Below are 14158 nucleotides of genomic sequence, written 5' to 3' on the forward strand. Positions count from 1 at the left end.
TCTCTGCTCCTTTAACTTCAGTTGACGAAGTCAAAGAAGCTCAGCCTTTCTTAGGCAGAAGTCCTCCTTCACGTCCCCTAATACACAATGTTGAGCAACATTTTCCCCACAAAGGTGATGCACACTAGTACCAGTCTACTTGCAAAGGGGAGAAACTACTTCTCTCTTTATCTAGGATGGCTCCTTGAAGCAAAGTTCAAAAACACTTTATTTGTTAATGGGAATGTTTCCTACCTACATTCACAAAGATAGCAGCCACTCTCCAAGATAGTAGCCACATTCACCAAGGTAGTGGCCATGGAGTACTTGAAATAATGACTGATATAATCAAGGTTCAGAATTTTAAAACATATTTGATACTAATCAGTTTAAATTTAAATAGCCACATGCAGAGCCTACACTCCTCATTGAATAACACATATCTGCAGCTTTGACTCAAAATGTGTAAGAAGATGAACACCACCAACATTAGCATTCCACAGGTACATGATTTGTGTGTGTGTATACAGGTGTCCATGAAAATCAAATAAATGCCAGAGCGAGTCAGGGACACGAGTGTTCCCTGGATGGACAGGATACCACACATGACATTTGCTCTCAGCTGGATGGTGATTTACTCATCACAGTGCTTCTTGAGAACCAGCCTTGTTAAGAAAACAGTGAAGTTCAAGTTTTGCCTAAGGGAAATGGAGAAACTCAGTAGCTGTCTAGGTCAGCACAGTTCCTGAATCCATCCCAGGCCCTTCATGATGTCACTGTTTTATCATCAGTCCTGTGACTCTGAGAGCTGCTGTGCATGGAAGCTGACATTGCAAGGGACCTCTGTCCTCAATAAGACTGCTGAAAAATTCCCCTAACTACCTCTCTCTCTCTCCTTCTCTATGTCCCTCATTCCCTTTCTATAAGTATATTGGTATAAATAAGATAATCCTCTTTCAAAATCAACTTGCAATAAAATCTACTGACAATATTTTGTTACATAAGCCTACCCGAATAACACTGAGATAGTATTATAGATTAAACCTAAGAAAGACCATTCTATTTAATTTAATAGTAAATATGTTTTGCTTAAAATTTCAAAATCATATTTTATAATAACTTCCCACCATTCCAAGTGTTAATGTGTTCTGAAATATGTTAAAGCTTCTATGGTATATTTTTTCCACATTTTTTTCAATCATTGGGTTGACGGGGCACACTATGCTGTTTGAAGATCTGCTTTAATTTAGCCATGAGTATCATATATGTGTGCGGATGACTAAGACTTATGCACCCACTCAATCACTCTTCCATCCATTCAACTGCTTACACTAGCCAACATTTGGGTTATGTATCCAACACTAAGACAGAAAAAGAAGCCTAGCTTATGCATCTTATTCTTAAGGGCCTCATAATTTATGAATGGAATATATCTATATACACACTTATACATAGAGGAAAAGTATTCAAGGTGAACCTTACAGGATGAGAAACATCAGCCAGGTAAAAGCAGCAAACGTGAGGTAATATGACCCAGTGTAATAGAGAAAGACAAGGCTACCATGCTGAGGAGAGTTTGGCTCATTGGTGGTTGGAATCACTCAAGAGGTTTAAGCAGAAAGATGGCCTGCTGAGAATGGAGTTTTGGGTGATTTCCTGACCCTTGCCTGGAAACACCAGCAAACTATCATGCTTACATATATACTTCCTTAGGCTATACACCTAGAATCATGGAGTTCCCTTGTTATGGGAAGTCTTAAACTTGAGATCATTCAGTACTTTCAGGTGGCCAAGTTACACACATTCCTCTAGGAATGATCAAAGAGGAATGTCTGGGGTGCTGCATTTTGAGAAACTGGGCTGGTTGGGACATTACTTAACATCATCTAGAGATTCGGCTGTCAAGAGTCTCAGCAGATGCCACTCAGATTTGCATTTTTTTTTTCGTCCAGGAGAATACAGACAATTCATTCCACTGTCTTCTCCACAACTGCCTCCTTCAGATGCCAAATTTGGAGAACCAGTAGGAACCCAGACACAGTTGTAGCCAGAGAGAGATTGAATCCAGATACATCAGGCAGTTGGGGAAGTCACCATAATACTCCATTTTTGGGACTGGTTCCATTGAGAGATTGGCTCACCCCCTAGAAAGCTGTTAAAATGAGTTAGATGGCATAGCAAAGAAACTGCTGTTGACTATTAAATTGCGAGTGACTCACTCATCCCCAGAATGTCAGGGCTGGAAGCTTTTGTAGGCATCATCTCTTCCAGCCCACTCATTTTCTGGTGAAAGAATCAAACCTTCTTCATATTCAGTGCCTGAGATGCACACTGATGCCTTGAACATAGCAGGTACCCAGAGAATATTTTTAAAGAAATCATTTATGAGGCAAAAGATGCTCTTACAACTACCCAAAAGATTCTCAGTGGAGGATTTTTTTGCCAGATGCAATTAAAATTGTTGCAGGTAGTGGTCTTCTGTCACAGAACGTGCTACTTACCATGAGAGGAGTGTATGCAGCATCAGGGCACCTGACAAAACATCCTGGGCAATCTGAGAGGTTTAGCTTATAGCAATTTTCCTAGTCTTGGCATGTGCGTGGAGAAAAGACAATAAACACAGAGTGTGTCCTCTGTCCCATCACTTTTGCCTTGTCTCATCAGTTGCTCACTCAATTGTTCCTAAGTCGGTGTATGTCCTCTCTTCCCTTGGCCTCCTAGAGAATTGGGATCAGCATGCGACCTTTGCCTAGAAGGGAGAATCCTGGTACAATATGCTTTCAATGCCTCCTCCCCGATGCCCTGTGGACCCTCAGGACACTGGAGTCCTCGAGAGGCAGAAGGTAAGTCAAGTGCTTATTGACAAATGTAGTATACAGAAAACAACTTTAATGTGCATGGAATTTTATTCTTTTTAACACTCTTTAATATTATTCATGTACTCATTACTTTAAAAAGTATTTTTGAGTACATGTACTCTTCTATGTATGCTATTGTCATGTTACATATGATAAAATGAAGTCACCAAAATATTAAGTAATTGTCAAAAGCATATGATATATGGAAGTGTTCATATAACATACAGATTCCAGCCCCCTGTGGGTACAACCAGGTCACAAAAGAGTTAATGTATATATTGAGGGTCTTCAAAGCATCAATTACCAGTGATTCTTCTTCAGTTATTACAAAGGCTACAAGAGTCATTCTTGTATGTGTCACAATTCTTTCTTCTTAATTTTCCCATGAATTCTTTGTGTTGGTTGCCACCATTCTCCACTCATGACGAGATCCTGCCATGTACAGGGGGCATTCTCAGGCAATCCAAAAAGCCAGTTACGGAGCTTTCTCATAGCACTATTGTTTTATGTAAAAAAAAAAAAAAACAACTCCTGTGTCCTATAGAAACAAAGACAACTTCTGCCAAATCATGACTGTTGCACTTTGTCATTTAACCCTGAAGCCAGACTGGCAGAGAACTCATGACTTCCTTTACATGTCACATTTCTCCTTCCCCGCCCTGGGACATTTGCCCATTGACCCTGTCACCACACAGACCCATAAAGCTCCAATGAAGGTCGGATGATAACCCTAGTCATTGGGTGAGACAACATGACATCAGCTCAAGGGATCAGAACCCACCCCCTTGCAGAGCATCAGTGAAAACGCTTTTCTGTCCTCTATATTTTTAGAAAGAGGGTTGAAAAGGAAAAGCCAAAGATAGACTAAAGCAAAGGCAAAGGATCAGAGAGGAAAGTGAAGCTTAAAAACGATGGTCCTGTGCTTTATTTTCTAAAGTAGTTTAAAATCAAAATGAGATTTGAATGTGGGAACTTTAAATAAAACTATCTGAAATATAAAGGAAGAGGGATGTCTGGGAGAAGCCTTTCGTTCAGCTCATAGAATCGCAGGTTGTCAGTCTTGGAAGGGACACCTGAGGTCCTCGATCCCCAGTCCCCGCCTGGTGAAGGACCCTCCTCAATTGTCTTCTTCACTGTGGCATGCCTCACTCCTTGAGGAGTCATTCCTGGCTCTGCAAGCATGATTTCTCCACCTTAATGAAACCCAGTGAGAAGAAACTAGGCATCTCCAACACTGGAGAATACTTTGCATACTGACATAGAGTGTGCTTTCTTCCCCTCTCCGTGCCGTGAGGAGTATATGCTGGGCACAGTCTTAAGTGCATAGGTGAGGTTACACACCAGGACTGTGCAATGCACCAGGACTGAGAAAAGCAAATGATCAGTGACTGTGTGGTAATAAGAGAACAGACTGATTAAAATAGAGGGCCAAAGACCCCTAGAAAAGAGGCTTCATCCAGAAATACAGAATTAGGCTTCCACTAAATGTCAATAAACATACTGGAGCATTGACATAATTTTAAGATTTAAGGGGGGGAGAAGTTTTCTAGGTGTGGTCTAGAGTGTCCTCAAAATCAAAATTATTTTTAATAGTTATTGTGGCATCATTTACTGTGTCTTTCCCATTCTCTCCTGAGAACACAGTAGAGCTTCCCAGGGCTACAGAGCATGAAATGGTTTTAGTCCTCTGACAGATAACAGCATGCATGTTATGCATTTTGTAGTTTCACACTGCCTCCATTCATGCAATAGTATATCTATGCGTAAAGGTAGGTCTCCCAGAGAGAAGCCCCTAATAATGCTGTGGATATGTGTGGACTCACAGCACGAGCAGCATTGGAGGGTGTCAGATAACGGATGGTTGAAGTGGGTGATGCCCACATAAAGGTTTGGATTCCCACTAAAAACAGGGAGAAGATGTCATATACTTAGGGAGGATCACCCCTTCATTAACTGTGGGTTGAAACTCCACATAGGGGTACCATAAAAATTTACAAAAATTAGAGGTTTCGAAACTTTTAATCACCACAAAGTAGCTCACAAGCACGTAATGAATCCGAGGCATCTCTGGCAATGCGCTGTGTTGCACTGTGCAACATCACAGAACACGCCTGCGCTTTACACAGGTCCTGCATGCACTTACACTGTTAATGCTGGTGAATGCTTCCTTAAGACACCTCAGATGTAAGAGTATCGGATGCTGTAAAAGGCAGGGTGTTTACTCTTCATTCAAAGTGGTTTTGCTCATATACAAGACTAGTGACATAATTCAAAAAAAAACAAAAGACTTTAGTGTTTCCCTATCATCATGGCTCAGCAAGCATCAAGTTGACATAACAAAATCTGTGTTGTGTTAAAAATTTTATTTTTATGATGTTAAAGTTGCTGATTAAAATTTCATTTTAAAAAATTAACTGAGTTTTGGCTCAGACATGAGAGAGAATTTCCAGCAATTTTGGAAATGGCCCTACACATACTTCTGCCAGTTCTGTACAATATTTTGTGCAAGGCAGAATTTTCAGCAGATGCTGATTATAAAATCAAAATATCAATAGCTCTGCAAAGCCATTGCACATACTCTACATCTCGTGGGAGCAAATACTCAGCCAAGATCCGTTCTTTGTGTATAGACAATCATATTCATGTCATCAGTTCACTGTTGTAGTTTTTGACTTTAATAAACAACAAAGTTATAAGCATAGAGCAAAATTGTTTTAAAGTAATTTTTACGAGTTACTGTCAAGAGGTGTTTGGTTTGTGTGCCCACTTTAAATGCCTGTATACCAAGATTCATTTAAAAATATCTCATATAAAGGTTTTGCATTTAGAAAAAGTCGGCAGAATGGTCAGTTGTGCAGGTTCTAAAGGCTGCTCTGACCGCTCTGTGGTAAATAAAGGGTGAGGGTCTTGGAAGGAAGGAAGCAGCTTTTGCTTGTTGCTAGAATTCAAGTGATCGAAGGTTATGTCTAAAGTGATGCCAGGATGATGTCTGAGGCAGTAATAGGAGAAAAATGTCAGTGTTATGAGATATTTGGGGGTTCGAATCAGTAAAGATCACACTTGGCTAAAATCATCTTCATCGCTCTACTATTTGTTTGGGTAAAATAATTTTCAGACATTGCTCCACATCTTCATCCATATCAAGTGTGTCAGTCATTGAAGTTTGTTCTTGGTTTTTCCGGACTCGCTTAAAGGGTGACACACAGTAGCTAGTCAAGTACCAATGTGGAGGCCTGTGAAGAACAGAGCTGATTCCAGCAGCTAAGGACTACTTGGAACCTCCTATGTGCAGTTACTACATTCCTGTCCAGAAAAAGCACCGCTCCATTCTTAGGGCATCCTATTACACACTCTGTGATCTGTTTGGCTCAGACCCTTTTAGTATTCTTGAAGAAATAAACTTTTCCATGAGCCAAACTTTATAATTCATGTCCTAACTCATTTTCAACCTATTTATCTTTGTGTGTTTAAATTTTGGGACTTCCTGAACTAACAGAAAATTCTCAAATTCATGAGCCATGCCAGACATATCTGTGGGGTTGACAAAAAAAGTGTGGGGCAGAATTGAGGGGGTGTTTTTTACCCTCCCGCCACCAACTGCTCTGTGCCTTTGTAGTTCTTAAAGTGTCCTACAGAATGAATAGCCAAACTATAATGCCCTTTCTTAACTCCATATTAGTGTGACAAAGGATTTTCATTTTTATGATACATATCAGCTATCCACTACACTCAATTAACTTTACTCCACAATGGGAAAAACAAAAAAACAAAAGAAATGACTCACTTCTGAACACAGAGAACAGCTATATCCCTAGAGTAAAATCTTGATTCCATGGGTACATATTTCTTAAAGTATTTACCATGATACATATATAATTCAGAAACTATATGGCTGAATCTGACTGACACGAATCCCACTCAATTATATCAGCATATCATTCATTCCAAGTGTTGGGCTTACCGTGATGGATTGGCATGTGGCACCACCTGTTTTTGTTCTTTCCTGCTTGTATGAATGCTTGCTCCACTGTTCTTCCTAGAAGATTTCAGGTGTGCTGAAGCACCTATGTGAAAAGCATGTCTTGGCACTGCATCTATGTTCATGTCAACAGCCGCAGTGTAGATGCACTCAGACATACAGTGCATGCTTTTATAGATCTTCATAAATACAAATATGGACCAGCAGAAGTATGTATGGACATATTTCTGTGCATGTCCATGGCCTTATTTGTGGTGGACTGCTCATATAAACATGAGCTTTATCATGTAGTTATCATGTATACAAAGGATATGTATTAATGGTGAACTAACAGGACCTTTGTACCTATCTTTGCATTTTTTCCTTTTTCCCCTCTATCCTTTTATTCTCCCTCAATTCCTTATCTTCTTCATTCCTTCCTTCTTCCGTTATTCAGTCCTTGTCTGTGTCTCTGTGTCTCACAACCATATAACCGACCAGTTTCACAAAAGTATCCATTTTTTTCCACTTTAGGGACTTTAACTCATGATCACTAATTCTCTTTGTACAAACCATAGATGAGTACGTTCTTACTAGCATAAGACTATTCTTTCTTACATTACCAGACTAGAAGCTCTATGACCAAAAAGAACACAACAGAAAACCTGCTCTCCAGATACTAGCCTAATACAGAATACTGACTGGAACTCTGTGATTATTATTTCAATGTATAGATACACATTTTGATGAATGGATAGTGGCGTGGGTAGGTGGATGGATTGGTGGGTTGATTAATCCACGATAGACTGGCAACTGTATGGATGGACAGATGGAAGTATGAATAGACAGATAGATGGATGATCTATTTCTATAAACAGTGTTTTTATTTTTAAGACAAGTTTTATGTCCTTCACTTGCTTAAAATTTACCAGGGCTCTTCATCTATCTCAGTGTAAAATTCAAGTGCTTTAATGTGACACACAAACACTTCCTAGTGTGAGTTCTTTTTACTCTGCTGGCGGCACTTACTACTCTCTTTCTCTGAAACTGTAAGTCATCGTAACTCACATTGTCTTTCAACCGTTGTCTGTACTTGAAATGATTCCTCCTTCAAAGACTTTCTTCCTTAATTCCTCCTTCCTTCACCAATGTATTTGCGAGCATTTGTTAAAGATTCCATTCTGTCTGGACTTTACAACTCTCTTATAAAGCAGGTAACACTGAAGTCCGCAACAAAGCTGAAACTGAATTGTTGAAATATTAACTCAGCTGTAACTGCTACAAAGCCTGACATACTGCTTGGACCAGCAGTATCCCGTGATATTGTATTAACTGTGAGAGGATTGCTCGGCCATCTGAGGCTTGGTTTTCTCTTCTGTAAAATGAGTTTACTTGCTGCCAGGATACAGAGAGCTGAGGCATGCCTCACGTTTAGAGCAGTGCCTGCACAAAGAGGATGGTTGTTGTATGGAACCTGGTATGATTACTAATGGGCTTGATGGTTTGTAGTAAGTTGGATTCCATAAAACTCAAGGTCCACTTTTTTTATCTAAGAATCTCTAACAACCAGACAAGTAGAAGCTTTGCTAAAACTGCTCCTCCTTGAGCATAACTGCTCCTACTTGAGAATAATGATCAGGCTTACCTTATCATTTGGAAAGCATTTGGTCCCTCTGTTGATTAACAAGAAAACAGAAAGAAATGATGAGCCAGACAGACTTGTCATCTTTGTTCTCCTGTGGCTTCCCACCACTGACAGTCATTTTCTCCAATGATGGGAAATGATCACTTTACCCTTGCCATTTCCAAGGAACGCACATGGAGGGGGTGGAATGCACCTGGCACCAACCACTGGACAGCAGGCTCTAAAATGCCATCTTGTTTTTATAAGTACCATATTTGCAGGAGAGCATAGTTCACTGTTGAACAAATACTGATCAAATATCTACTATGTGTAATTGCTGCAGATCAGGTACTGTACTGACTAAAGTCTCTCAACATTGAGTATAATAGTCCATGCCCCATTTCTTCTCTCTTTTATTCTTATATCTTCACTTTGTAGCATCACACACACACACACACACACACACACGGACACCTGTATTTTTAATGCTAATATTATGGTGACTCCTCAGACTAGATTGCTTTTCTTCCTTTCTTGATTTAATAATATCCAACATGCTCACTCCCTACACACACCATCACTAACAGCAACAACACAAACGCTACCACCCAGTGATGCTGAAGGAGCAAATGATATGACTCCTTATACAACCTGAAATTCTTGTATCCTGTCCTCATCAGCGGTCTCTATCTCCCATGGACTCTCCACATCTAAAAGCTGATCGCCACATTGACTTATGATTACTTTTCAGAGAACAGAGAGTTCTCTGAAGGTCTAGATGTGACCTTAGCAGAGAAAAATTTAAAAATTGCTTCCGACTGAGATCAGTGAAGATGAAGCATCCTTTCTCTGAGTTATGAACATCACTTTTTCTCTCCCTCACTCCCATGTCCTTGAGTCAAAGTGGACAGAACTCAGAGAATCTCAGTAGTATAGAATGATCTCATACAGGGAAAATGAGGACGGTAGGTAAAATGGCCTCAAATTTGACTTGTCGCTCTGACATTCATACGTTAGTTTTTCCCCAGAATCTCCCTCTAAGAGGTGGATCCTATCTTTGCTCCCCTTTGCTAGATATTTTTAGTGCTTCTGTTAAGTCTAAACAGGTTGTAACAAAGTTAATGATTCTACTAGGACTGATTTTAATTATCCCTGCATATAACAAGGATTTAAGGTTTAAGCCTTTTTTTCAATTCAGTATATGTTTTTGAATTTTAATTATGTCATTTAGAAAATGAATCCATTCAAGAATGAAACAAGCCACTGCAGCCACTCCTGATGAGACCTAATTGACTAGGATCAGAAGGAAGGAAAAGAACACCTCCCCTATCAGTGGACTTGGGGAGGGACATGCATGCAGAGGGTGGAGGAAGGGAGGGACTGGGACAGGAGGAGTGAGGGAACCACAGGGGGGATACAAAGTGAATAAAGTGTAATTAATAAAGAAAAAAAAAGAATTAAGCACATGGTACATAAAGGGTGTTCAGCAAAATGTCTCTTCTTTCTTTCTAGACAAGGCATCTAAGCCTGTAAGTAGAAGCTTAAGGAAGGAAAGTTTAAGCATTAGCTTAGTAGTAAGACACTTGAACTTCACTTCAAATGCTTAGTGACTCATCTGAGATCTGTTTTGCAGGGTTAGGGATGAGCTGAGTACTCTATGTAGAGCAGATTTTCCATGACACTGAAATCCACTCTTTTATCTCTAAGTTCTCATCAGAAAAATCTTTTCTGGGGTCTGTGGGAAACTATGCAAACTGGACTGAAGTAAGAACTCTTTTGCATCTCTTTTCTGCATAGGTCATCCTGATGTTGAGCAGCCCTGTAAGTCCAGTGTCCGAACCTGGAGTCCAAATTCAGCTGTCAACCCACACACAGTCCCTCCTGCCTGCCCTGAGCCACAAGGCTGCTACCTCGAGCTGGAATTCCGCTACCCCTTGGTCCCTGAGTCTCTGACCATCTGGGTGACCTTTGTCTCCACTGACTGGGACTCTAGTGGAGCTGTCAATGACATCAAACTATTGACTGTTCATGGAAAGAATATCTCGTTGGGTCCACAAAATGTTTTCTGTGACATCCCACTTACTATCAGACTCCGGGATGTGGGGGAGGAAGTATATGGCATCCAGATCTATACTCTTGATGAACACCTGGAGATTGATGCAGCCATGCTGACATCCATTGTGGACAGTCCCCTCTGCCTGCAGTGTAAACCCCTGCAGTATAAAGTGCTCCGGGACCCACCTCTCCAAGACGACGTAGCCTCATTGCTCCACCTCAACAGAAGATTCATGGACACGTAAGTGCCTTCTCCTTCTCAAGAGCTGATGGAATGGATGGGCTGTGGAAAGACATGGGGAAAGTCAGAAGGTCCTGTCATAAAGGAGAAAGGTCATCTCAGTCAGACTTATTTCTAGAGATTATACTCCGGTGTCGAGTGTAGAATTTTTGTTAATAGGCACAGTGAATATAACTCTGAAGGGCCATGGGTGGAGTCAAAAGGGTTGGATGTAGGGACATTTCTTTGTGACCTTCACTTATCTTTCCAAAACTTGGTCTTTTCAACAGTAAACAAGGAAGGTTGGATGGGATTGGTAATGGAAAAGTCCTTCATTACTAATGGAAGGGGTAGAACTGAACTTTTCTAATGCTTCCCTTTTATACAAACTTGAAGCTGATTTGTGCATTCGAATTGTTTCTCCAGTGTATGAAAATGGCGCTATAGCAGTAGCTTAAGTAGGACATTAGTAGTTACATGTCTAGGCAACCGCATGAAAACATTCCTAGACATTGAATACCTCTAGCCACAACCTTTCTGTTTGTTTTATTTCCTAATACAAAACAAAAAAGGAAGAAGAAAAAGAAAAAGCGTTCCTAAAGTCTTTGATCACCGAAGATCTTTAAGCTGTACAGCTCCATGACTGCACTGTGGGTGAAGAGGGGCCACGCACTATACTTGACATTGACATTTACTTTTTGTTAACTTTCATCAATTACACTTTATTCATTTTGTATCCCCCCACAAGCCCCTCCCGCCTCCCCTCCCGGTCCCACCCTCCTCCTCCCGTTTCTGCATGCATGCCCCTCCCCATGTCCGCTGACTGGGGAGGTCCTCCTCTCCTTCTTTCTGATCTTAGTCTATCAGTTCTCATCAGAAGTGGCTGCATTGTCAGGGTTCTAGGTTATCTCCATGAATAGTCCTTGGTTGGAGTATGAGTCTCTGGGAAGTTCCCTGTGTTCAAATTTTCTTGTTCTGTTGCTGTGCTTGTGGAGACCCTGTACTCTCCAGCTCTTACTATTTCCCACTTCTTACATAAAATTCCATTCACTCTGCCCAACAGCTGGCCATCAGGCTCAGCATCTGCTTTGATAGTCTGTAGGGCAGAGGCTTTCAGACATTTACTTTTTAAGCTGTTTTCTAGCATTTTTTATAGCCTCAAATAAGTATCTTATATATATATATATATATATAAAGAAAAGATATCTGTGATGAGGTCATTAGTTTTGTGCCTGTGTGTGTGTGTGTGTGTGGTTTCTGTTGTTGTGATAAAAAATTATATAAATAAAGCTGAGGTAAATCAAGAGAAGGTTTATGTTGCCTCCAAATTCAAAATTTTTAGTTAATTGTCACTTGGAAAAGTTTCTACTGACCATTGCTAGAGGCAAGACAGAACGTCAGGGCAGGGAGCAGATAGTATGGCAGAGACAGATGGAAGCTGCAAAGAAAGAGCTTCATTTCATCATAGGGTCCATTCTTCAGAGATCAATGTTTATGAATCCGTAAATACATTAATCTTTTTATGACATTAAAGCTTTCATGATCCAGTCACCTCCCAAAGGCTTCAACCTCTGCACCCTGATTCACTGGGGGCTACATGAACACTCAGGCAACATTTAAGATCCAAACCATAGCATCCTGTCTACCAGACAGAGGGTATAATAAAGTCAGTGTCACTCATTAATTTCATCCACTCAACAACCACAGCCCTACAACCATCAATTTGCAAAGAAGGAGAAAAAAGAATTTCAGATGTGAAGTCACTTGTTTAGGGAGCAGTGAGAAGGAGAGTGGAATGGAACCCACAGTCAGTGGATCCAATTTATGTCAAAGACTTGGTCTACTTTGGTCTTTAAAAACAAAACAAAAAACCCCAGCAGATTGAGTATATACCCTGTATACATTTTTCTGCTTCTGGGATAGCTCACTCAGGATGATCTTTTCCAGTTCTCACCATTTACCTGCAAATCTCATGATTTCCTTGTTTGTTTGTTTGTTTTCCACTAAGTAATATTCCATTGTGTAGATGTACCACAGGATATATACTCACTCATAGGTGGATACTAGACATATAATATAGGATAAACATGCTAAAATCTATACACCTAAGGAAGCTAATCAGGAAGGAGTACTCTGGCTAAGATGCTCAATACCCCTTCAGAAAGGCAAAAAGGATGGACATTTATTGGAGGAAGGAGAAAACAGGGAACAGGACAAGAGTCTACCACAGAGGGCCTCTGAAAGACTCTGCCCTGTAGGGTATCGAGGCAGATGCTGAGACTCATAGCCAAACTTTGGGCAGAGTGCAGGAAATCTTATGAAAGATGAGGGAGATAGTGACACCTGGAGAGGACAGGAGCTCCACAAGGACAGCAACAGATCCAAAAAGTCTGGGCACAGGGGTCATTTCTGAAACTGATACTCCAGCCAAGGACCACTCATGGAGATGGCCTGGAACCCCTGCATGGAGGTAGGCTATGGTAGTTCAGTGTCCATGTGGCTTCCATAGTAATGAGAACAGGGACTATCTCTGACATGAACTGATTGTTCTGTTCTTTGATCACCTCCCCCTGAGAGGGGAGCAGACTTACCAGGACACAGAAAAAGACAGTATAGCCACTCCTGATGAGATCTGATAGACTAGGTTCAGAGGGAAGGGGAGGAGGACCTCCCCTATCAGTGAACTGGGAGAGGGACACTAGTGGGGAAGAGGGAGGGTGAGATTGGGAGGGGAGGAGGGAGGAAGGTACAGGGGAGATACAAAGTGAATAAACTGTAATTAATAAAAATAAAAATAATTAAATAAAAAAGAAACTGTAAAAAGAACAGTAGAGGCTTAACCTGCTAAGCTAAGTGTGCAGAGTGTGCACAGTCAGTCAACACCCCTAACTAATGCTTCCCACATGAAAGAAATGGAGAACACTTGAATAACCAAAGGAAGCTCACGGGGCAGATGCTTCGTAGTGAGCCCTACTCAGGCCTCAGACTAATATTAGGTGAACTGGTTACTCTCTCTGAGCACTTATTTTTCCTGCGTATGATGCAAGTACTGACCTGCACGATTTCTGAAAGCTGTGTGTGGCCTTTTACTCAGTTCTAAGATGATATGAGGTACAGTCTCTACTCTGTGTACTCAAAATATTTCTAAGATGATATGAGGTACAGTCTCTACTCTGTGTACTCAAAATATTTACTAAGCCAATCATTAATGGAAACAAATTCTGGAAGGAAACTTTTAATCTTTTGAAGAGACAGAACTACTTTCAAACACTTTACCAGCACTTCCTTTTAAATGCCGGATATTAATGTGCACACCTCAGGGAAAAAAACAAAAACAAAAACAAAAACAAAAAACTTGCCCTTTCATTGAATGAGAGACGAAGAACATCTGTTTAAGAACTTAAAGGGAGCACTTGGTTTGTGTTTGAGAATGTACTTAAAACTTAAACACATTATCTTTCCAT

At 40.6% G+C, this 14158-nt stretch overlaps 1 protein-coding gene across 1 annotated transcript in view; it reads left to right on the forward strand.

The window, feature by feature from the left end:
- Positions 1-14158, forward strand: part of Pappa (pappalysin 1) — a 252286-nt gene that overhangs the window by 71804 nt on the left and 166324 nt on the right. Inside the window, exons 6-7 of the mRNA XM_021654123.2 lie at positions 2701-2822; positions 10217-10715. Of these exons, the coding sequence (XP_021509798.1) occupies positions 2701-2822; positions 10217-10715 (621 nt within the window). The remainder of the gene's footprint in view (positions 1-2700; positions 2823-10216; positions 10716-14158) is intronic.

Source organism: Meriones unguiculatus, chromosome 3, assembly GCF_030254825.1.
Source record: "Meriones unguiculatus strain TT.TT164.6M chromosome 3, Bangor_MerUng_6.1, whole genome shotgun sequence".
NCBI classification, from domain to species: Eukaryota; Metazoa; Chordata; class Mammalia; order Rodentia; family Muridae; genus Meriones; species Meriones unguiculatus.